At 37.2% G+C, this 23941-nt stretch overlaps 1 protein-coding gene and 1 pseudogene across 3 annotated transcripts; one reads left to right on the top strand and one right to left on the bottom strand.

Moving 5' to 3' along the window:
• On the top strand, nt 1-13586 carry LOC117630584 (phospholipid-transporting ATPase 3). 2 transcript variants are annotated; one of them, XM_034363288.1, is made up of 27 exons: nt 1-677; nt 1661-1726; nt 2380-2441; nt 2817-2898; nt 3141-3251; nt 4235-4312; nt 4429-4525; nt 4688-4794; nt 5199-5264; nt 5443-5564; nt 5686-5785; nt 5928-6005; nt 6106-6222; nt 6528-6677; nt 8589-8693; nt 9023-9165; nt 9729-9830; nt 9936-9999; nt 10090-10302; nt 10498-10663; nt 10787-10866; nt 10967-11206; nt 11568-11789; nt 11874-12041; nt 12230-12580; nt 12678-12784; nt 13001-13586. In XM_034363288.1, the coding sequence occupies exons 1-27, from the start codon at nt 513-515 to the stop codon at nt 13296-13298; spliced, it is 3660 nt and encodes a 1219-aa protein (XP_034219179.1). In that variant the 5' UTR covers nt 1-512; the 3' UTR covers nt 13299-13586. The 2 variants fall into 2 exon arrangements, with proteins under 2 accessions (XP_034219179.1, XP_034219184.1); XM_034363293.1 differs by lacking the exon at nt 4235-4312 and having other exon boundaries at nt 274-677.
• Nucleotides 13587-14997: 1411 nt separating this feature from the next.
• Nucleotides 14998-20468, bottom strand: LOC117614842 (annotated as a pseudogene). The gene is made up of 5 exons (XR_004583926.1): nt 20069-20468; nt 18171-19275; nt 17576-17992; nt 15818-17392; nt 14998-15717 (listed from the first exon to the last, which is right to left on the bottom strand). The product of XR_004583926.1 is annotated as a disease resistance protein RPV1-like (transcript).
• Between the last annotated feature and the right edge of the window lie 3473 nt (nt 20469-23941).

The raw sequence follows: 23941 nt of genomic DNA, 5'->3' as shown, positions 1-23941 counted from the left end.
CCAAGACCTCCACGACCCCTGTCTCCTTTCAAGTCTCTCAACTGACCGTTACATTATCGTAGAGGGTGGGATTTCATAAGTAACGGCAACCACGAAACGACGCCGCACGACTATTTCCCGAACCAGGTCCTCCTTTGCGCATAAGTTATTGACCCTCAAGGCCACGCTCCCACTCGCGCGTGAAATCACAGTCCCATCTCCTTGGCCCTCACCATCACCACCGCATCTAGAAAGCCGCCAGATCTCTTACCATACGCGCTGAGAAAATTACTCGGTAAATCGAAAGAGCAAAAGAAACCAAATTCGCAAATCGCTCAAAAAAGAAAAGAAATTTAAAAGAAAAAAAATGAAGACAGGTTCGAGGGGGCGTTGAATACGCACGCACTTCCTCTGGCTCATACGGTGTTTAAACCACCACCAAACCAGAGAACAAGGGAGAAGACGACGATTGAAGACCGATCGGAGAATATTTGTTGGAAACGACTCATCGTTGAGTTCGGATCGGGTCGAAGATGAGTGGATGGAATCGGTCCTCGAGACCGCGGCTGGGTCGCAATTCGAATTCGCAGCCCGAGCGTACGTCAACGGTTCGACTTGGACGAGTCCAGCCCCAGGCGCCGGGTCACCGCACTATTTTCTGCAATGATCGCGAGGCCAATCTCCCCGTCAGATTCCCGGTTCGTGATCTTTCTTCTTTCTTCTTGTTATTTTTTTTTGGGTGTCTTTAGGTCCAGGTTCTCCGTTACTCATTTTCCTGTTTGGTTGGAAAACACAAATTGAAATATTGGGTTGCTGATTTTTTCCTCACTTGCATACAGGAAAATTGGAACTTCACTGACTTAGTTTGATACGTCCATTTCTTCTTTTTATGGAATTTGGTTTTCACTCATTAGGCTTTTCCTGCAAAACAACAAGAAGGGGTGGGTGGGGGCTTATTTTCATGGGAAAAAGATATTGAATTAGTTGTCGTGGTTTAGGGTAAATGAAGATATTTGTTTCAATGTCAGAATGATGTTTATACTAAATGAAGCTTACTCATGGTTTAAGGAATAATGGGCAAGAGTCATGCAAAGCACAATACTATTGTTAGAGTAAATTTAAGCTGCTTCCAACGTAGCTGTTTTTCTTAATTATTTTTTAAATCTTGCCCTCAACAATAAGGGAATAAAAAAGAAAGCAAGAAAGATTTACAGCGTGTTTCGAATTATCAATGTGGGTAGTTTTCCACTTGGTATTGTCGATTGAGGCTTCACTAGCCTTCTACTTTGTCTGCCAAATTTTTTATTATTGATTGTTCTTGAAGAAATAGTGTTAGTTCCCACTGTTCTGCTGGATAGAAGCACAAAATGTTAGGATTTGGCTTTCTCAGGGTTGAGAATGTTTGTAGTCAAGATTTTCTAGCGCAGTGAATGGATTCGGCAATTTGTTTTACCTGCACCGTTTACCACCAACAGGCTGTATGAGCTACTGGAGTTATAATTTATGTCTCCTTATGCACTCACCTATGTCTGTTGGAATTTTATATCAATTACTTGTTATGATATCCATGAATTGGTAATGTTAGCACTTGTGTTGATCGCATATTGCTTACTCGTCACTTGCATCCGACTCTGCTTTTTTTTGTATTCAGTTTTAATTAATATGTGTTCAATATTTCCAGGGGAATTCTATATCAACTACGAAGTACAACTTCTTTACGTTTTTGCCGAAAGGACTCTTTGAACAGGTAATTTATCTATTGGCCTCCAGGCTACTTGGATGGATATGATTATATTGGATTTTAGAAGTTATTATGTGATTTGCTATGGAAATTTCTGACCCTTATTTTAAGACAACTTCTTATTATGGTTCTTTTGGATATTTGAAACTAGACTAGATGGACTAGAAGAGTCTATAGGGTATACATTCCTTGGGGCTAAAATTGGAAATCTCAAAATTAAGGGCAATTTTAATGAATTTGATTTTAGGTTTTAGCTTGGATGTTACTTTTATCTGTCAAAGATTATTTTCCTGTCCTTATTACTTTCTGTTGATCATAATGTAACTAATGATATGATGCTGTAGTCAGTATCTTCTGTGTTTGTGTGAAATTTTTATATCCTGGGAAAAGAACTCAGATAGGTAACGCTTTAGTAAGGTAAACATCACTTCCCGTGACAAGTGCAATGATTTTTTTTTCTGTATCTTAGGTGTTGTTAAATCAACTTGCTTGCTGATGCATTTTTAAGCTTATCATTTTGGTTTGCAATGAATTTTAGGAACATCAGATTGCTACAGGTTACATATAAGTTAAAGAAATTGACTAAAGTTAGTTCATTGCTGCCAATACCTACGATTTTGTTTTGTCATGGTCCTGATAAATTGTGTTTACACTCACAGTTCAGGCGGGTAGCTAATCTCTACTTTCTCACGATCTCAATTTTGTCAACAACGCCAATCAGGTATATTAATTTTAATTGGTTTAGTACGCCTCTTGTTTAGCTTCATTCATGAAGAGTATGTTATTCACTAGAGTGAAAATTTTCGAACTCAATTATCATTTTACTTTTCCAAATTAACCAGAAATGACATCTGTAAAAAACTTAACAAGGTTATATTCGCAAATTGTTACTCAAACTGCCTGGAGTGGGAGCTTTGAATTCATATTTTCTTAAATTCAGATTCTTTGAATTCATAATCACACTTTTGGAATATTGCTAAACAATTGCTTTGGTGTCACTAAATATGAAGGGTTGACTACAATTGATTTACCCGAATAATTTATAATACTGTTACAATTCTATGCATGGTGTTCTCAACTATTTCTAATATTGCAGTCCTGTGCATCCTGTAACCAATGTGGTTCCTCTGAGTTTGGTGCTTTTCGTTTCTCTTGTTAAGGAAGCATTTGAGGATTGGGTGAGTAACAGTTGCTGCTTATTACATTATGCAGCCTTGATTTTCATTATAACCTTTTTTCTGTGTTTCCAAGATCTTCTCTCTCTCTCTCTCTCTCTCTCTCTCTCTCTCTCTCTCTCTCTCTCTCTCTGTGTGATAGCTGAGCTTTGAAGTTTTATCTATTAGTTATGCATTTAAGTATGAAAGTGAGGACAAATGCTTAATTATACCTTTTTTTCTTCTTCTTAATTTATGTAAATCAGAAGCGCTTCCAGAATGATATGACGATAAATAATAATTCGGTTGATGTCTTGCAAGATCAGAAATGGGAAAGTATTCCCTGGAAAAAGTTGCAGGTTGGAGATATTGTCAGGGTGAGTGTACTGCATTCTTATGTTTCCTTTATGAAATGTATTTGATGCATCTTATGATGATTTTGTGTTGAGCTGTAATAGGGATAGTGGTTGTCGCCTCTGTCGATGATGATAGTTGTTGCATGTTGTAAAACGTCCCCCACCCGACCCTGGGGAGGACAAAAAATTTGCCACCAATTTATTACATAAGCATTTGAGCATCATCTCATATGTGGTGTTTTTATTCATTTCTGCTGATTGTTTCTAACAGTTTATCAATTTTTTATTATTTACACTTCTTTTCTCATCATAGTTTATTATAGAACTTTTCTGGCATGTGAATTATTTGAGCATCTTTTTGGTAAATTTTTTGCTTCATATTCAGAGTTGACAACTCAATTCCATGGGAGTTTATTTTTCGGTGTCCAATGATGGGTACTATAAACAACTCAAGTCCGTGGGAGTTGATTTTCTTTGTGGGAAAGGGGGTGTTTGGGGATAGAAACTACTGTATGTTGCAGTTGTGCTGAAGCATGGTCATTTTGACCACAATTCTACAGAATAGAGATTGTTGCTATTCGAGAAGCATTGTTGTATTGATGATGTGTCTAAAGATGACCTTGAGATATAGCTGAAATGGCTGGAAGTTTTCTTTAGTTTTAACTCGTCAATGTGATGATGTGTTTAAACATGGTCTTGTGATAGCAACGTTGGAAGTTCTTGTTAATTGTCACTCTCTCTCTCTCTCTCTCTCTCTCTCTCTCTCTCTCTCCCCCCTTGCTGTCCAAAGTTTTTGAAACATGGGATTGAGTAATGCTTAATACGGTTGCGATGAACATTTTTCTAGCAATCAGCAGATAAATGATGCATATTTCCTTGGATGTTTGCATATTTTTTTTAAATGCTTGAAATGTTCTGCTTATGTTTTTGAATGTTGTTTGTGCTAAAAAAAAGAATGTTATAATCGCTTTACGTAGAAGCTGATATTCTGTATTGGTTTTTAGATTAAGAAGAACGGATTCTTCCCTGCAGATCTACTATTTCTTGCTAGTACAAACCCTGATGGTGTCTGCTACATTGAGGTCTTTGATTCTTTTATTTATTTTAGTTGTTGAACTAAGTTGTATTCTTGTTATGATTAATATGTATGGATTTACCCCTTTTTTGTTGAAAAAAAATATTTTGCTTTTGGTCGCAGACTGCAAATTTGGATGGGGAAACTAATTTGAAGATAAGAAAAGCATTAGAAAAGACTTGGGATTACTTGACTCCTGAGAAAGCATCTGAATTCAAAGGTTAAGTATTCTAGTTAACCCGCTGGTCAGCAAGTCTTTATAAATGTAATTTGTAACTGATGGCTTAAGTATTCATGTTAAATGTGATGGGTGTGAAATTTGATTGCTGAATTGATGTGTCACTTGTTTCAATTCTAATGAACGTTCCATTTGTAATTGCAGGAGAAGTGCAGTGTGAACAACCTAACAATTCGTTATACACATTCACTGGCAATCTCATCATTGACAAGCAAACATTACCTCTCACTCCAAACGAAATTATGTTGCGAGTATGATATGTGACTTATTTCTCATATTTCTATTTGTTTTTCTTTTGACCATTATGAATTTATTTTAGAATGTGATTTTTATAGCTTCTCATGGATTTCCACCCCCCTTTATTTTTTTTCTGTAAATTTACTTTTGCAGCCAATAACAGTAGTCTTTTAATAAACTGTACATTCTTGCACTTCAATTTTGTATTGAACTAGTTGTCATGCATGAACTTTTTTCTTTGTATTCTAAATATAGAATTGTGCATTATGTGAATCTCTGTATTGTTGATCCCGAATATTGTTGCATTATTTGTTTGATGTTGATTTTGATTTTGATTTTGATTTTGACTCTCGTATCAATTTGTGAAACGGACCTGGAAAATTCATTGGAATTGGGACCTTGCTATGTTTTTTTTCAGGGGTGCAGTCTCAGGAACACTGAGTACATGGTTGGGGCTGTTATATTTACAGGTCATGAAACCAAGGTATGTTATCATGAAGTGCAGTAAATTAAAAGAACTTTCTTATCACCCACCTATATGTTTTATGTGTTGTATTAGAAGCTGCTTGCATTTTCATCTTATTTTATTAGTATGTGCCCCTTGCTTTTGCATCTTCTGTCTATGAATTATAGAAATTTTACAATTTTTGGTTAAATTGCAGGTTATGATGAATGCCATGAATGTTCCGTCCAAAAGAAGCACATTGGAGAGGAAACTTGACAAACTTATACTCGCACTTTTTGCTACTCTCTTTATGATGTGTCTTATTGGAGCCATAAGCAGGTATGCGAATGTGCTATTCTGTAATTTAATTATGTATTTTCCTTTGATGGTTATCCTGCCAGTTGAATTCCTTTTTAAGTTTTCCACATGATGGATGTTTTTGCTGTATGAAATTCTACAGTGGTGTATTCATCAACCACAAGTACTACTACTTAGGTCTCCGGGGAAAAAAGAATGAGGACTCAGCATACAGCTCATTTGACCCTGATAACCGTTTTCTGGTAACATATTCTATCTACAGTAAAACAGTTGCTGTACAGTGGGTTTTTTTTAAAATTATTATTTATATTTATAATAATTTTTTTTTTCAGCAATTCATTTTTTACCATTTGTTTTTGCTTATATTGTTTGTTGGTCATATAGGTTATCATTCTGACGATGTTTACCCTCATTACTCTCTACTCAACTATAATCCCTATTTCACTTTACGTTTCTATTGAGGCAAGTTTCTTTGCTTAATACTGTATCTGCCTGCTAGTAGAATGTAAAATGGTATTTTTGACGGGTTCAAAATTTTATTAGTTCTTTTTATCAATTTCAGATGATCAAATTTATTCAGTCTACCCAATATATCAATAATGACTTGCGTATGTACCATGTTGAAAGCAATACCCCTGCCTTGGCTAGGACTTCAAATTTGAATGAGGAACTTGGACAGGTAAGTTATCCCATATTGGCTTTCTAATTCAGGACGCAGAAGCTTTTTTTTCTCCTAATATTATTCTATTTTTAAAAGTTATTATTACGGGAAAAATGTTTAAATGTCACTATTTTCATTGTCTTTATATAGTTACTGTTATTGTTATTACTATTAATTACTATCATCATCGTCATATCTGTTATTAGAACGGAGAAACGTTTACAATTTTTTAGTTTCTTTGAGGAATGGTCTTGTTTGAATCTCTATCAATTTTCTACTTTAAAATGCTGTTTTTCAAGGGTGACAGTCTATCTATTGGTCAGGTGGAATACATTTTTTCTGATAAAACTGGAACTCTAACAAGAAACTTGATGGAGTTCTTCAAGTGTTCAATTGGAGGAGAGGTCTATGGAACTGGTGTCACTGAAATAGAAAGGGGAGTAGCACAGCGGAATGGTATAAAACTTGATGAGGTATCTCTCTCTCTCTCTCTCTCTCCCACTATTATATATGTGATGCAGGACGCATAGGACCTAAATTTATTAGTTTCCTAATATATTTGTTAGTTTCCTAGATTCACTAGTTTTCCAAATTCTAGTAGGATTTCTACTTTTCCAGATTTCCGGATTTCTAGTTTTAAGTTTCCTATTTTATTTGGGTTAGGATTTCTGTTTAAGCAAGGGATTTTTATCCTATTATGTCTAGGTTTTAGTTTGCTATAAATACCCCCATGTAGTTCTTTAAAATTGAGATTTGAATGTTGAGTAAACCTTTTCCTAGAACTCTCATGATTTCGTCCCTTCGATCTATATTTCTTCTCCTCGATCTCCGATATTCTTCTTTGTTTTACTGTTTCTGTCCTTTATCTCGTCTTTTCGATCTCTATTTCTTCTCCTCGGTCTCTTATATTCTTCTCTGTTCTACTGTTAAGTGCTTAATATAACACCTACGGGCTGTACTACATCAATTGGTACTCAGAGCCTTCCCTCACTTTCGTTTGCGTTTGCTCTCTGCCATGGCACCCCAAACCATGGCTAGCCTTGCAGAACAATTTCCTGCGTTCCAAGACAAAGTTTCTGATGATATCGCGTGCATCGAAACCCAACTCTCCAAACTCAGCGTTGACCTCAAAGACGAGTTGGTACAGGCTCACACACATCGTGCGAAGATGGCCCTTGCCATCAACAAACTCCAAGACTCCTTTCAGATGCTTATCAATCACTTTCAGCTTGGAACGACTGAGCCTTCTTCTACCTCAGCGGTGCTCTCGAGTTCGTCTATGCCGCCGCCAGAAGGTGGCCTTCTTCCCAATCCACCGATGGATCAGACACTCAAGGCCGTGACACAAGGTCTTCCGAATCAGTCAATGGGACTATCGATTAGCATGCCCAAGGCTCAACTGGAGCCCATCTTTTCTTTTGGTTCTATGCCGCAGCCCAACCATACCCAACATCCGATGGGTTCTCCTCTGGTTGACGACAACATTCCCGTCTCTACCCTGCCACCCGACCACACAAGAAGAACTTCATGCACCGGCACTTTGATTTTGAGATAGCCCGACATGCCAAGCTAGGTGTTTTTCCTGCACCAAGGCACTCTGGCGACGACTTACGAACACCATGGATTGAGGGTCTATCACACCCACACATGCGCTTGCATTCGTTGGCCGATCATGTTTGTCATGGGTCTAGGCAGAGCTCTCTATTTGCCATTCTTACAAGGACTAATGTTCCAAGCTTGAGGAACATCTGGTTTCAAGGTGGCAAATATGATGCTGATCTTGAAGAACTAACGAATGCCACAAGCCTCTTCACACTTCCTTAGGATTTTGATTTTGTTGATGTTTACTCCTCGGAGTCGAGTTCTTGTCGGCGGAGGAGAATGATGCAGGACGCATAGGACCTAAATTTATTAGTTTCCTAATATATTTGTTAGTTTCCTAGATTCTCTAGTTTTCCAAATTCTAGTAGGATTTCTACTTTTAAGTTTCCTATTTTATTTGGGTTAGGATTTCTTTTTAAGCAAGGGATTTTTATCCTATTATGTCTAGGTTTTAGTTTGCTATAAATACCCCCATGGAGTTCTTTAAAATTGAGATTTGAATGTTGAGTAAACCTTTTCCTAGAACTCTGATTTCGTCCCTTCGATCTATATTTCTTCTCCTCGATCTCCGATATTCTTCTTTGTTCTACTGTTTCTGTCCTTTATCTCGTCTTTTCGATCTCTATTTCTTCTCCTCGGTCTCTTATATTCTTCTCTGTTCTACTGTTAAGTGCTTAATCTAACACCTACGGGCTGTACTACATCAATATGTTAATTTTATATACATATGAAATGGAAAAATCTTCCTCTGAATGAAATTATGATTCTAATGTTTCTTGCAGGGGTACAAGTCAGCCAATACCGCGCATGAGAAGGGATTTAACTTTGATGATGCCAAGCTTATGCGAGGAGCTTGGAGGAATGAGCCTAATCCTGATCTTTGTAAGGTAGATTTTGTTAGTTGTTAGAAGTTTATTAAAATATTCTTTTGTTCCGTATAGTCATTGTGGCATGGAGTTACTTCCAGCATGCTCAATGTTGGGAGTTCTTGTTCTCCCATTTCTCTTGGATTATAATTGCCTTTGCATCTGTGTGTGTTTCTTTCTTTTCCATCTGGTTTACGGTTTATAGGAGTTTATTTTTTAGAGGGAATTTCATACAGGCTTATTCTTGCGATGACTGAATTAGTTAACTCAGAGTCTCCGACAAACCAAGAAAGCATATCATAAATTGTTAGCTTTGACAATTGTATTGATTGTTTCTGTTCTATTGGTAGGAATTCTTCAGATGCCTTGCTATATGTCACACTGTGCTTCCTGAGGGTGAAGAGACCCCAGAAAAAATCACATATCAAGCTGCATCCCCTGATGAGTCCGCTTTGGTGATTGCTGCAAAGAACTTCGGCTTCTTCTTTTACAGGTTTGCACTTCTCAGTTCTGTCTTATTTTATGGGAATGCTATATGTCATACTTAACTTAAGATCTGGCTCTGTGAGGTTTTCCTGTCATGAAAAATGGCTTATTTTATTGTGTGAGGGGAGGTTCAGTTTGGTCTCATTACAGGCCATTTGGTAACCTTTCCATTTTTAGTTTTTAGGCTTCTTTTTGTTTTTAGTTTTTTTCATTTTCAAGTTTTTTGTTTTATTCATTTTCAAGTTTTTTGTTTTATTCATTCTTTATTTCTCCGTCATCTCTTCCACCACCCTTCATCTCTCTTTTCCTTCATGTATTTCCTCTCTATCTCTAACAAGAAACCAACGGGCCCTACATAACACTGAACTTTGTTTTTGTTTTACTCATAATTTTGTTTCCATCTTCTCTGTAAATAAAATTCCAAATGTTTGAAATGTGGCTATTCTTTTTGGTTCAAAGAATGCTGTTCTTATTCTTTTGCTGGTCCTACTAGAAGTGCTTTGACAGAGCTGTTCTAAATTTAGGCTAGTCCATCTTAATTTAAGGCTGATATGTTTCTTTTTCTATCAGACGTACTCCTACTACGATATATGTTCGTGAATCTCACATTGAGAAAGTTGGTAAAATACAAGATGTGTCTTACGAGATTCTAAATGTGCTTGAGTTTAATAGGTGGGTTATGTCCTTACATATATATGTAAACATTTTTTTTTTCGGCCTGGTACTTTTATATTTTCATGGTTAATTTCACTAACATTATTTCTGTTGCATAACTAGTACGAGGAAACGTCAGTCTGTCGTATGCCGTTATCCAGATGGCAGGCTTGTCTTGTACTGCAAGGTAATACTTTATTGAGGCTTTCATATTGGATGAAATTGCTGAGCAGTTGGCAAAGAAATTGACATTATGCCAGGGACCTGCTATTGACAGGGTGCTGATAATGTAATATACGAGAGATTGGCTGATGGACAGGCTGATCTTAAAAAAGTATCTAGGGAACACTTGGAACTATTTGGATCTTCTGGACTACGTACTCTTTGCCTGGCCTATAGAGATTTAAGCCCTGATATATATGAAAGCTGGAATGAGAAATTTATTCAGGCTAAATCCTCTCTACGGGATCGTGAAAAGAAGTTGGATGAGGTATGTTCTGTTGAATCTGGCTTTGTATTGAAGAGGTGTCATTTTCTGGTTTTGGCATGTTTTCATTAGCTTTATTTCTTTGAGTTCTGTTTTTGTTATTCTTCTGTTGACACTTTTTTTTTTCTCCTTTTATTTTTCTTATTTCTATTGAAATTGATATTAACTCATGGCAAATTAATTTTATAATCAATGAAGGTGGCTGAACTTATAGAGAAAGATCTCATTTTCATTGGATGCACTGCCATCGAAGATAAGCTTCAAGAAGGAGTTCCAAATTGTATAGAAACTCTTTCAAGAGCTGGTATTAAGATTTGGGTGCTAACTGGGGACAAGATGGAAACTGCAATAAATATAGCTTATGGTAAGTCAGTATCTTATGAGAGCTGGCGCTTCCCTTCACCTTCCATTTCAGCTTTGGTATTTGCTTGCTTCTCTATCTCTCTCTCTCTGATTTTATTTCTTTTTCATTGTAAATTTTGTGCAGCATGCAATTTGATCAACAATGAAATGAAACAGTTCGTTATCAGTTCAGAAACTGATGTAATTAGGGAAGTTGAGAACAGGGTATGCAAAAACTTAAATCTTACACGTTTAGCCTGTATGTAGATTAGAAATCACTATCTACCATGGTATTTTCCATTTACATAGCACTTTGCTGATTTAGGGAGACCAAGTGGAAATTGCACGTGTCATTAAAGAAGAAGTCAAAAAACAGCTAAGGAGGTGCCTCGAGGAAGCACAGAACTATCTTCACACTGTTACTGGACCAAAATTAGCACTTGTGATAGATGGGAAATGTTTGATGTATGCCTTAGACCCCAGTCTACGCGTGACACTACTCAACTTGAGCTTGAATTGTAACTCTGTTGTTTGCTGTCGAGTTTCCCCTTTACAGAAAGCACAGGTGAGGTTTTAATGGAATTTTAACTTCAGCATTATTTGTTTGAGCAATTAGCAGATGATGAAAATTGAACTGAATTTATAATGAACCTTTACGAATTTCTATTTTATGATGAAAGTTGAATTTATAACTTGTTTTAATTTAGGATGTAACACTGTCATTATAACCGTTCTTGGAAGCTGAAAACACCTAGAATAGCTTCCAGGAATTGTACCCATTGAACCAGTAACGAAGTGTGGGTTAACAAGTTTTAGTTCTTAAAATTTGATGCAGTGTAGTTCTTTCTCTGATTACATACTTTATGTGTTTCCTATTAAAAAAAAAAATTGATGTAGTTTCTTAAAAGCATTGCCACTGTCTTCAGGTGACGAGTATGGTAAAAAAGGGTGCACGGAAGATAACACTTAGCATTGGTGATGGTGCCAATGATGTGAGCATGATTCAAGCTGCTCATGTTGGCGTTGGAATAAGTGGGCAAGAAGGAATGCAAGCAGTGATGGCTAGTGATTTTGCTATTGCTCAGTTCCGCTTTCTTACTGATTTACTGCTTGTGCATGGACGGTGGTCATATATTAGATTATGCAAGGTTTGGATTTCTTTTAATGTACAAAAAACTTAACATCTGTTGGGTGGTTACAAGCTTGACAAATCTTATTGCTTTTTTTTTCAGGTTATTACATACTTCTTTTACAAGAATCTTACATTCACTTTGACTCAATTTTGGTTCACCTTTCAAACTGGATTTTCTGGTCAAAGATTTTATGATGATTGGTTTCAATCACTGTATAATGTCATATTCACAGCCTTGCCTGTAATCATTGTTGGCCTTTTTGACAAGGTACTTTATTCTTTCGAGACAATTAATAATGCCAAATGTTACTGCATCTGTAGAATAAATTATTATTTCGGTCATTGCGTTTGCACTTCATATTTATACACGAGGGGTGTATATCACCACATCTTCTCTATATTAACTAACTTGATAACTGTTTTTGATTGTTGACTTGTGTATTTTTTTTTTATCAGGATGTCAGTGCATCCCTGTCCAAGAAGTACCCTGAACTATACAGGGAGGGAATAAGAAATGTCTTTTTCAAATGGAGGGTTGTGGCAGTATGGGCTTTCTTCTCTGTTTACCAATCTTTAGTCTTCTATTATTTTGTCACGACCTCCAGCGATAGTGGTCAAAATTCATCTGGAAAGATGTTTGGAATTTGGGATGTCAGTACAATGGCCTTTACTTGTGTAGTAGTGACTGTCAACTTGCGTCTGCTTATGATGTGTAATTCAATCACAAGGTGGCATTATATTAGTGTTGGAGGAAGCATTTCAGCGTGGTTTATATTTGTCTTCGTATATTGTATTATAGATCATAAGGTGGGTGTTTTCTCCTTAGCTGATAACTTTTCGTTTATTCTCTTAAGATCTCTATCAAATTATTTGAGATATGCTAACGTATTTATTTTGGCTGCAGAAAAATCTGTATTATGTCATATATGTCTTGATGAGTACCTTCTATTTCTACCTGACACTTCTGCTAGTCCCCATTTTTGCGCTATTCGGCGACTTTGTTTACCAAGGGTAAGAAAATGAGATCTTTATTGCAGTCAGCATCTTTTCTAAAGAGGGACAACCTAAGAAAATGAGATCTTAAAGAACGTGAAAATATAGAAAATTAGTCTTGGCTTTGCAACTAAAGATGGCCAAGCTAAGTGGCCATCTTGGTTTCTGCTCAATTGACCGACTGTTTTTAGGTGTTCTATTATTTATGAATTAATCAATGTAATTTGGATACAGGATCCAAAGATGGTTCTTCCCTTTCGACTACCAGATTATTCAGGAAATGCACTGGCATGAGCCAGAAGGTAGAAGCAGGGATGATTTACTGGAAATTGGAAACCAGCTCACGCCAGATGAGGCAAGGAGCTATGCAGTAGCTCAACTCCCAAGGGAGGTATCGAAACACACTGGGTTTGCTTTCGACTCGCCGGGATATGAGTCCTTTTTCGCTTCCCAGCTAGGAGTGCATGCCCCTCAAAAGGCATGGGATGTTGCTCGGAGAGCCAGCATGAAGAGGACAGTGAAAAAGAAATAAACTGAAACAAGGGTTATTTTTGTATAAATTTTCATTTTGAGGTTGAGGCGTAGGAAAATTTGTAAATTAGCTGTGCCATATCACTAGATCTAGTTCTTCGATATACTTTTCCTTCCACCTCTAGTATTTGTTTTGTCTTCCAGGAACTGTAGTGGTACTCAGGGTTTGTCACGGTTGTACATTTACATGATGTAAACCAAGAGAAACTCCATTCTTTTTGATAGTGCAGGCCAAACTGTTCCTCTACTTTTGATTCTATAATTTATTCTTTTATCTTCTTTTAATGAATTGTGAGAATGTTCATGTTCTTCAGCACGCACTATATCCTTGTGTTGCATTGTATCGTTTGGCTTTAAATGTGAAACAAAAATTGATAAATAAAACACGTGGATCAAGGGAATTATCACTCAATAACAAAGAGACGAGAGAAACAATACAGCTAAATTCATTCAATGTGGTGGTGCAGGCTGAAGACAAGAAAATAATAATAAAAGGAGGATGTGATTTTAGTGCAAGAGGGAGGTGGGTGTATGATAAGAGCTTATCCCTTGTACACAAATCGTTCATGTCCTTTCATATTTGAAGGTTTTGACTGTCAAGGAAATGGGAGATCAGACAAAGACTACATGAGGTGGAGGTGGCAACCATAAGATTGTGACATTCCAAGGTACTTACTTCCTTGTTCATAATTTTTAATTACAGTACTGTATCTCTGGCGTGCTATATATAACATTTTATCTATATGATAGTTTCAATGCAAAAAAAATGCTGGAACTGTTGAGAGGGAAAAGGCTACTTTATGTGGGCGATTCCATCAATAGGAATCAATTTGAATCCATGGTGTGCATGTTAGGCCCAGAATCAAACGTGAGAAGGGGATGTATTGTTTCAGCTTTGTGGTAATAAATAACGAATCTTCATAGTTCTTCTCTTCGCTTCGTTCGCTATTGATGTCGTTTCACATTTCGGTTCTTCTCTTCATAATCTGTGATGTAGTTGATCATTGTTTTCCACAGGATTACAAGTGTAAAGTTGAATTTTCCCCGTCTGTTTTCTTGGTTGATAAAAGCATGAAAATAGTAGGGAAGAAGCAGGTCCCAACCTTGCGAATTGATTCCATTGATCGCATTTCATATCATTGGAGAGGAGCTGATATTGTGATATTTGACACTGAACATTGGTGGACCGATGAAAAAACTAACGCTGGGTCAGTCAAAACCATCATTATTGAGTATTATAGTGAACTACACTAAGGATAAGCTTTATTAATTTTCAGGACATATAGCTTAGCTAGGCTATAGTAATTAATAAGTAGTAGCTAGCTAGCAGCCTACCAATAATACCATGCTCATTGTTGTGGGATTGAAATCAATGTGCAGGGTTAATTTCTACCAGGAAGGGGACCAAATTCATCCATATCTTGATGTTTATACAGCCCTCAGAAAAGGTATGATGACCTGGGCATCATGGGTTGATAAACACACCGATCCACGCAAAACCCAAGTTTTCTTTCGAACTTCATCGCCAACGCATTTCAGGTTGTTATTATGTGCCTGCAGAATGTGTTGTTATATGCAGCATTTCAGGTTTGTTTTGTTTTTGGGTAATTAATCTTTGATTATATTGAACAGTGGAGGTGAATGGAAATCACGCCGGAGTTGTATAGGAGCTACTGAACCCCTCCTCCGAGATTCAGGAATTGCAAACGAGAAAGATAGAATTGCAGTGGAGGTTATAAAGCAGATGAAAACTAGTGTGACTTTGTTGAACATAACAAGCATGTCAGAGTATAGAATAGATACTCATCCATCAGGCATTCTAGATTGTAGTCATCGGTGTCTTCCTGGTCTTCCTGATATCTGGAATGAATTGTTGTATCATCATTTGCAGTCATCTTTCTCAAAAGTACAGGTTCAGCCACCTTCTTCAAAAGAGCTGAAGAACCTTGCCATCTTTTCTGAAAGGGATTGCTGGCTTTCATTTAATGATTCTTCATCTCCCTCATACTCGTCATCACCTTCATAGACCAAATATTTCCCCACTTCTTCAGCTCAACCCCTTTCATCGTCGGTGGCTTTCTCCGTATCACACGTATGTTATAACCATCTTTCAACTGAGAAACCAAGGGATGGTGAATTGGGTATCGGCACAAGTGAACTTGGTCTTCATTTGTATTTGGCACTCCCAATAACTTCAAAGCTGAACAGAAGATAGAAAAATCCAGCATGAGGATCTGTGCTACTATTGCAGGGAGTTCTCTTATGTCATCTGGTATTTGCTGGTTGAGAGAGACTACAACACCTATAATCACACTTTTGAGAACACGGTTTTTTCTTTCTGAGAATGTAACATCTTGAGAAAACCAGTCTGGTATCTTGCTACCGGGAATGCTAAGATTGCGTATTTTCCTCATGTAGCTCTGCAACAAAAAATTTCAAATCTATGATTGTGTTTCACTTTCTTATACATGTACACACATATAGTATATACACGGGGGGAGAGAGAGAGAGAGAGAGCACCTTAGCAAGTCTTTTCTTAATAGCTGATGAGCAAGCTGTGCAACCACTTGCATACAACTCTACCAAGGACTTCAAGCGTTCAAGTCCTGGAATGTCCACAACTTTCTCACAACTTGTAAGGTTCAGCATCGCCAAGTTTTCCAGGTTTGAAATATCAGAGATACCTTCTAATGAGGTGCAGTTTGCAGCATCCACCTCTTCTAAACTTGGGGGAAGCGGAGGCAGAGCCTTGAGATTTTTACAGTGAGGTAATAAAAGCTTTCTGAGAAGAGACAGGCCCCTCAGGCTGGCTGGAAGGCTGCAAAAGTTATTACGGCCTAGATTCAAGACTTCAAGTGATGATAACTTCTCGAAATCATCTGCAATTTTACCAGATATATTACAAGCACCGGCATGCAGTTCATATAGCAGTTGACAGATTTGAGAAAGAAGTGGGGAGTATAAATTTAATCTCTTCCGTATCTTCCCTCTTTTGATGATTCTTTCTCATATTTAAAACCATTAAACCGGAAAGCATTCCAAAGCTTTCGGGTAGTTCTGTCACTGCAGTTTCCACCATCAGCAATCTGTGCAAGGAATTCAATTGTCCTATTGAAGCTGGAAGCTTGCAGAGGTGTTTACATTTATTCAACTGTAACATGGTAAGGTTTTCCAACTTCCCTATCGATTCTGGCAACTCAGTAATATCAGCTTCAGTTATGACTATTGTAGTCAATGCCCTCATGCTTCCAATTGATTCTGGTAATGATCTAAGAAATCCACATTTCCTCATCTCAAGCTTCTCAAGTGACTTCAAGGCACCAATCTCATGTGGAAGTTCTGTGATTAATGTCTGATCTATTTTTAGCACAACTAGAGAATTCAAACCTCCAATTGAATCAGGCAATCTGCTCAAAATTTGACCGTGTCCGTTGATAATTCCTTCAAGTTTGATAATGAACCAACGGACACAGGAAGTTCTTTGATTCCGCTACCGTAAGTCTGAAATTCCATTAACGAACTGAGGTTGCCAATGGAATCAGGAATAGTTGTCAGTGATTTACACCAGAGCAAACTTAGTTTCTCAAGGTTTGCCAAATATCCAAAGGAAACAGGTAGGTTTTCTAAAGCAGAATCGTTGAGGGAGATTTCTTTCAGAGAATGCAACTTTCCTATCAACTCAGGTAGCCCTTTCAAATGTTTGCACCGGTTCAAGCTGAGCTTTTCGAGTTTTGAAAACCGGAAAATAGATTCAGGAAGACTTTTTACAGCAGTGCCATCAAGGAGAAGTTCTTTTAATGATACCATGCTGTCCATGTTGCTTGGCAGTTCTTTCAGTTGTAAGCAACCAGAGAGGATTAGGTTCTCAAGTTTTGTCAGGCCGGAGACATCATTTGGAAGTTGAATGAGGTTTTCACAGTCTCGAAGGTTCAAGTGGACTAATGTCTGCAAATTCCCAATCGAGGCATGAAGCTTAGTCAGTTTACTGCAACGCTCAAGAATAAGCTTTTCCAATGCCCGATTCCCAGATAAATCAGGAATGGTGGTTAGGTTAAAGCAGCCGGTCAGATTCAAAAACATCAATTTCTCAGCCACCTGTAAACAACAAAAGTGTATGAGCATCTACCAAACTGCATTAGTTGTGCCTTAGAAATAGAAAGGAAGAGGCAGAGATAGAGATACAAGGCAGACACTTATGAGGATCAGTGATATAAATTATTGCTGGTCACAACACAATTATAATGATAAAGATGATGGATCAGATAGTGAAGCATATACCTTGTTACCGCGCCCATGCCACAAATGTTCTATTTTGCTGCGTGAAAGATCAAGGACGGCAAGTTGGCGAGGGGGAAAATCAGAAGGAAGAGAATTCAGAGGACAACCTTTCCACTGTAACCACTTCAACTCTGCAGGAAGAAACTTGAAGCGGCCTTCCAAATTCAGATAATTGATTTGAAGCAGTCTAAGATTGACCATTGCTCTTAGGGGTTTAGAGCAAATTGTAACCTGTCTCTTTTTCTCTGCTTTAGTTTCAAGATATGTTTTGTATCTTTCTTTTAGGTATGTAACTGCAGAGGTAAAAGTTGGGGCTCTTCGAAAGTTATCCCAAGAAATTCTGTCACCACTTGGATCCTTCACCGGCCTTTTCATTGATTCAAAGTCTAGGACTATCCCTTGTATACTTCTTGTTCCCTATTATCAAGGTATGGAAAAATATGTAAGAAACTGAGTGAAGAAAAATAATAATGCATCATCCTTTAGGACATTCAAGCGTCTTCAACATCTATTTTTTTGGTAGAAGCGTCTTCGACATCTAAATTTAGCCAGAAGAATATATAAACAATAAAAATAATAGTGCTGGAATCTCTACCTTATCATCCTTGAAGACATTCAATATTTCATCACGATCCCAAAGTCTACTACGCATGCCAGGGTCTACAACGTTTTCCTCTGTAACGATTTGTCTTCCCATGTCTTTAACTTGATCGTGCATCCACAAGATACTGTCTTCATAAACTTTAATGAGAGATTTTGCTACGAGGTCAGCAATTGCTATCTCACCATTAAAACCACAACCTTTTAATATGTCAATTGCATCTTCTCTCCTCATATTCATTGTTACAAATAAACATGCAATGTCTAGAAAGATGCACTTCTCTTGCTCATCTAGCGCATCATAACTTATCTTTAACACATCCTGAAGATTGCGCAGACGAATCTGTTTCAGTTTCTGCAGAGCATCTCTCCATTCCTCTATTCTCCTCTTATAAAAAAGGTAAGAACCAAATACTTCAAGAGCCAATGGTAGCCCACTTGTGAGAGACACAATTTGCTCAGACAGAGTTAAGAAAGTATCTGTGGGTTTTTCTCTTCTCAGTGCATGGTAACTAAAAAGTTAAAGTGCCTGAGGGAATTGCAACTCCCTGACCTCATACAACTCGTTCACAAGATGACTGGGTAAGACTTCTCTATCTCTTGTGGTAACAATAATTCGGCTTCCTTCATAAAACCATTGTCTGTTGCCAACTAAAGCATTTAGTTGGTTTACGTTATCAACATCATCCAAGACAATAAGAACTTGCTTCTCGTATACAATTGCTTTGATTGCAGAAATACCATTATTAAGTTCATTTACAGATATGGTATTAGAAGAAAGACTACCAATAAGTTTGTTTTGAAGTGATACTAAACCCTCATGCCCTGCTGAAATTTCTCTAACATTTGAGATGAAACTGTGGCACTCAAAATAACTCACAAGGCTATTAAAAAGAGCCTTGGCAAGTGTTGTCTTGCCAACACCACCCATGCCATGAATTCCGACAACTCGAATGCTGTTGGATCTAACATCTAACAACCTCATAACGTCTTCAACCCTGGAATCAAGTCCCACTGTGTATGCATCAAGACCTACTGGGGTTTTGTTCATTTCAGTCAAAACCGTTTTGACTAACAATTGAATCAACTCTGCTTCTTTGCTGTCAATATACATGATCACAAATACATTATTTAACCCCTTAGGGTGATAAGCAAAACATAAACTATAGCCACTATAAATTTTTGCATATCTATAGAAAACGAACATAAATGGTTAATTGTAAAAGAAAACTGAGAATTAATTGTATCTGTTACAGACAAGTTTATCTTGACAATAACTAAATCTTAAAAAGTATTAAAGGATCAAACTTTCGAACCATTCTAGCTGTTCATATAATGTGGCAGTTTTCATTAATTATTATGACCAACTTTAACTAACAAATCAACTGCAAATCATGTGATCAGTGACCATACAAGAGGAAGAGGGCGTAGAATGAAAACACCAATTAGTTAACACACGAAGCAGCTATTTGCGAAAACAATTGGTCCTCATAAACAAGCCAAAAGTCTAATACTTTAGAATGTAAATCTGAATGAGAACGACAGTGGGGTGAGGAAGATACATGGGAATTTAAATTACTATATAAAATTGATCTTTACCAAATCGCCCAATTTAAATTACTATATAAAATTGATCTTTACCAAATCGCCTAATTTAAATTACTATATTAATAAACAAAGTGAAAAGAATACCCCACCACACTTACGATATCTTAGTATCATAGGATATACCAAAACCTTAAACATTAGATAACTAAATCTATAATCATCTCAATTTTTGCATGTTGATAGGAATGATCAACATTAGCTAGGGTTTTACAGGTTTTCTAACTGATTGAGGGGGAATTTAGTTATGAATTATGATTATACTAATTTAATTCAATTAATTACTACCTGGCGTTGAAAATATACCCAGCTGTACTACCGACTTTCGCCATGGCACTCCTCCACCTAGAGACGACGGCGTTTCCGTACACTTGCTCATGAGCTCTAAAATGCTTTGCAAATGGATCCCTCTGCCGTTGAACGTCGGAGGGGTCCACTTGGTAAAACACAGGTAGAATCATCTCGTCCCCGCGGTTCAAACCGTCGTCGTCTCTGAAGACTCGGACGCCGTGTTTCTCGAGCGCCTCGTAGATATTCTTCGTGATTGTTTTGCGGGTGTCTTCGCCTCTGAAGCTCAGGACCACGTCCCAGCGTAGCCGGAAACCTCCCGGGTTTGACGAAACGCCGTCGGCGTCGTCGACTTCGACAGCCATTTCTGCTTTACTTGTTATGCGTACGGAGAAATATGTAGATGGCAACTAAAAGGATTGATCATTTGAGTTGAAAACTACAACTTAATTATTATTATTGTGTTAATTAATAGAGTTTTGTTGTAAATCTATTGATTGTGGATGACTACCATAATATCAGTCATAGTATCTATCATAAAACTCATCATAAATATCGTTATAACATAGGCATTAAGGATTGTGTATTTAGTACATTTTATGAGTTGTAATTCTGTGTTTGTAATCTACAATAATGGGTAGTTAATGTTTGTCTATTCACGAAGCCAATAAATAATAAGTATTAAAGATGAATGATATATAAGAATAAATTATTTGTCTTTGTCTTTCTCTTAGGTCCCATTTGGTTTATGGAAAAGAAGGCTTGAGCATAGGAAATCAATTGTTTTCCCATGTTTGATAAGTTTAAGCATGAGAAATGATTGCATGACACATGAGAAAGTTGGGGGAAAGTGAAGCCCTCCTCCCAACTTGGGTTTCGTTTTCCCTTATTATGAGAAAGTTTGAAAAAATAAGCCAACATTAAATGCACATTTTTTACGACCATTTTGTCTCTATTAATAATTTAGAATTACAATATATCATTAAATGCATTCTTTTTTTTTATTTGATTTAAGCTTAAGTGCTACAGTGGCCCTTGAAACATTGGTCAATTCCCACTAAACCCCCTCAAAGTTAAAGTAACTCACTTTACCCCATTGACCAACTTTTCGTATGTCACTTAATCACTTTCCGTCAACGCATCCCAAATTTCGTTAAAATGATGGCGTGGCAAGGGTATATTGGTCAATTCAACTGAGCTGAGATTTTTCTCACCAGTCCGAGGTTGTGACGTGTACTTGTGGACCCCACCTCTAACAACGGAGAAGATAAACCCCAAATTGATCTGAGCTGCCTGGCGCGAACCAAAAAAACCCCAAATTCGATTCCTCCCCATAGAAGAAGATAAAACCCTAGAAATCAGATGTTGGGTTTCTACGAAAATTGAAGATGATGCCTGAAATAATTGACGAAGGGGAAGAGTTGGATGTGGAAGGACCGAGTTGCTTTTGTGGGAAGATAGCTCGCTTACAAACTTCGTGGACTGAGGCCAACCCACTTCGAAGATTCCATGTTTGTCCAAAATCATCAGGGGGTAAGTTTTGTTGTTCAAAGTCTATGAATTGTGTTATAATTTTTTTTTATTAATTGCTATTAATGGTTGATGTAGAGGAGGAAAAAAGGATGTGGGTTTTTTGTTTGGGTGGATGTTGAATTTCTACTTAGAGAGAAGGCTCTGGTGACTTGACTACTTAGAAGATTGAAGGAACTTGAAAAGGACGTTGGACGTTGTCAATCAAGAGAAAGAAAGTTGCTTTATTCTTTCCTGGGGTTTAGTAATTATGTTGTTTTGGCAATTTTTGTAAAAGTTGCCATAAAATTTGGCCATTAGAGGTTGGCAATGGAGGAATTAGGCTGGTTTTAAAAGTCTGTATTTTGCAACAGTATGTAAAATTTCATGTATTGGTACTTATCTAATGATAGATGAACATGGTTTGATTTTGCAACTGTATGTAACAATGTATTGGTATTTATCTAATGAATGTGGTATTTGAACACATTTGGGAGTCAATTTTTGGATTCTGGTACTTCTATAATAGTATCAAAAGAATTACCAAAACAACAGCACCTGCAACACTTCCTAGAAGGTATGAAAACAATAGTTAACAAATCACCACGAAAACAATAGTATACAGATCAACTTATCTAATAAATACCTAAAAACAATTCATAACATTGATCAAAATGCACCAAGCTGGAAACAGTTTATAACATTGATCAAATCCTCACAGTTTATAACATCCATCAAATCCTCACAGTTTATAAATTACTTTCAATCTGGACCTATGATCAAAATGAATACCAATACTTGATACTATTGAAAGGTTTGTCCTTAATAGTTGGACTTGCAAAATAATAGTTCAATCAAAAGTCCCATTTGGAAGGTTTGTCCTTAATACTTGTCCTTAACAGTTGGACTTGCAAAATAATAGTTGAATGAAAAGTCCTTGATAAGAGGCATTTTAACAAAACACAGAACACTTGCACATCATCAGAATCCCAAGGCTGATAACCATCCAACAAATCCTTCATATTGGTAAATTTCTTCCTCTTGGCAGGAGATTTGAACCTCTTTTTGTTTGTACCAGTGCTAAAAGGGTGTGATAAACTTGCACTTGGTTGAGATCCATACACAGTTTGAGAAGTTTGGTCAGGTTGAGAACATTGGCCAGTTTGAGAACCTGGAAAAGATTGCACAGATTCACTTCCTTGCACAGATTGAGAGCCTTGCACAGTTTGAGAACCATCATTCCTTTTGGTAAATTTAATCATCTTTGCAGGAGACTTGAACCTTTTTTTTTCTTTTTTGGCAGTTTGCGAAGCTTGGGCAGTTTCAGAAGCTTGGGTAGTTTCAGAAGCATGTGGAGTTTGAGAAGATTGGGCAATTTCAAAATATTGGGCAGTTTAAGAACACTGGCCAGTTTCCAACCTTCTTTTGACCTAAAAATTGAAGCACAAGGTAATTTACATCAACTACATCCCATACCTCTTCCTCTAAACATGTATCAAATGAAAGTCACTTACAGGTTGCTTGGCTCTTGATTGTCTTGTAACCCTCTTGATTGATGTGGTGCCAATTGTTTTCTTCACCTTTGGTTTAGATGAGACCTAACATAAAAAGATAATCACTTAAAATTAAATAATAAAGATCCAAAATAATTATATTTACAATATTTTTTGGGAAGAGACAAACCTGACTGCAAGTGCCTTCTTTTACCTTAGGGCAACTCCTTCTATTATGGCCTCCTTGTCTACAAATTGAACACTTGGTTTCCAAGTTATACCTCTGCAACTTAGTGGCTGTAGGATTAGATGTGCGTAGTTGTTCACCTACTGATCTCATCCTCTTTTTACTTGGTCTTCCAGGTTGTTTATGATAAAGTGGTGGCATCAAAGAAGGCATATGACACTTAGGCTACAAGCCTTCACTTGTCATTGGGTGAACCATTAGACTGTAAGCTCTCATAAAGGCTTCCTTCTTGTAACAATCATCAACATAAGCAATATGATCCTCATTTAATTACCCAATGGAAGCACAAACATGCTTGCATGGGATCCCAGTGATATCCCATCTCCTACATGAACAAATATGCCTTGCCAAATCAACCACAACTTGACTTCCATCATGGTTTTTGACTTCATATAAACTTTCCCCAGCAAGCTTTGGAATGCACTAAGCTGATTCTCTCTTCATTTTCTCCAAAATGCCAAAAATCCTTGGACCAATGTCATGTTTCCATCTCTCGCAAGATGCTTTTCTAGTTGCCATCAACAACATAATATTGTATCTAATCCTCTCTAGCATGGTTAAAATGGGTTGGTCTCTGGCTTCTACAAGGGCACCATTTAAAGCCTCACACATATTATTCAAAAA

This window comes from Prunus dulcis, chromosome 1, assembly GCF_902201215.1.
Source record: "Prunus dulcis chromosome 1, ALMONDv2, whole genome shotgun sequence".
In the NCBI taxonomy this organism is placed as follows: domain Eukaryota; kingdom Viridiplantae; phylum Streptophyta; class Magnoliopsida; order Rosales; family Rosaceae; genus Prunus; species Prunus dulcis.
The sequence above is the reverse complement of the archived record's forward strand: the minus strand, read 5'-3'. Positions and strand labels throughout refer to the sequence as shown.

Bases quoted from the DNA above. Each gene is read 5' to 3' on its own strand.
- LOC117630584 (XM_034363288.1), top strand. From the start codon at position 513: ATGAGTGGATGGAATCGGTCCTCGAGACCGCGGCTGGGTCGCAATTCG. The intron at 678-1,660 runs GTTCGTGATCTT...CAATATTTCCAG, and splicing joins ATCTCCCCGTCAGATTCCCG to GGGAATTCTATATCAACTAC. The intron at 5,786-5,927 runs GTAACATATTCT...TTGGTCATATAG, and splicing joins ACCCTGATAACCGTTTTCTG to GTTATCATTCTGACGATGTT.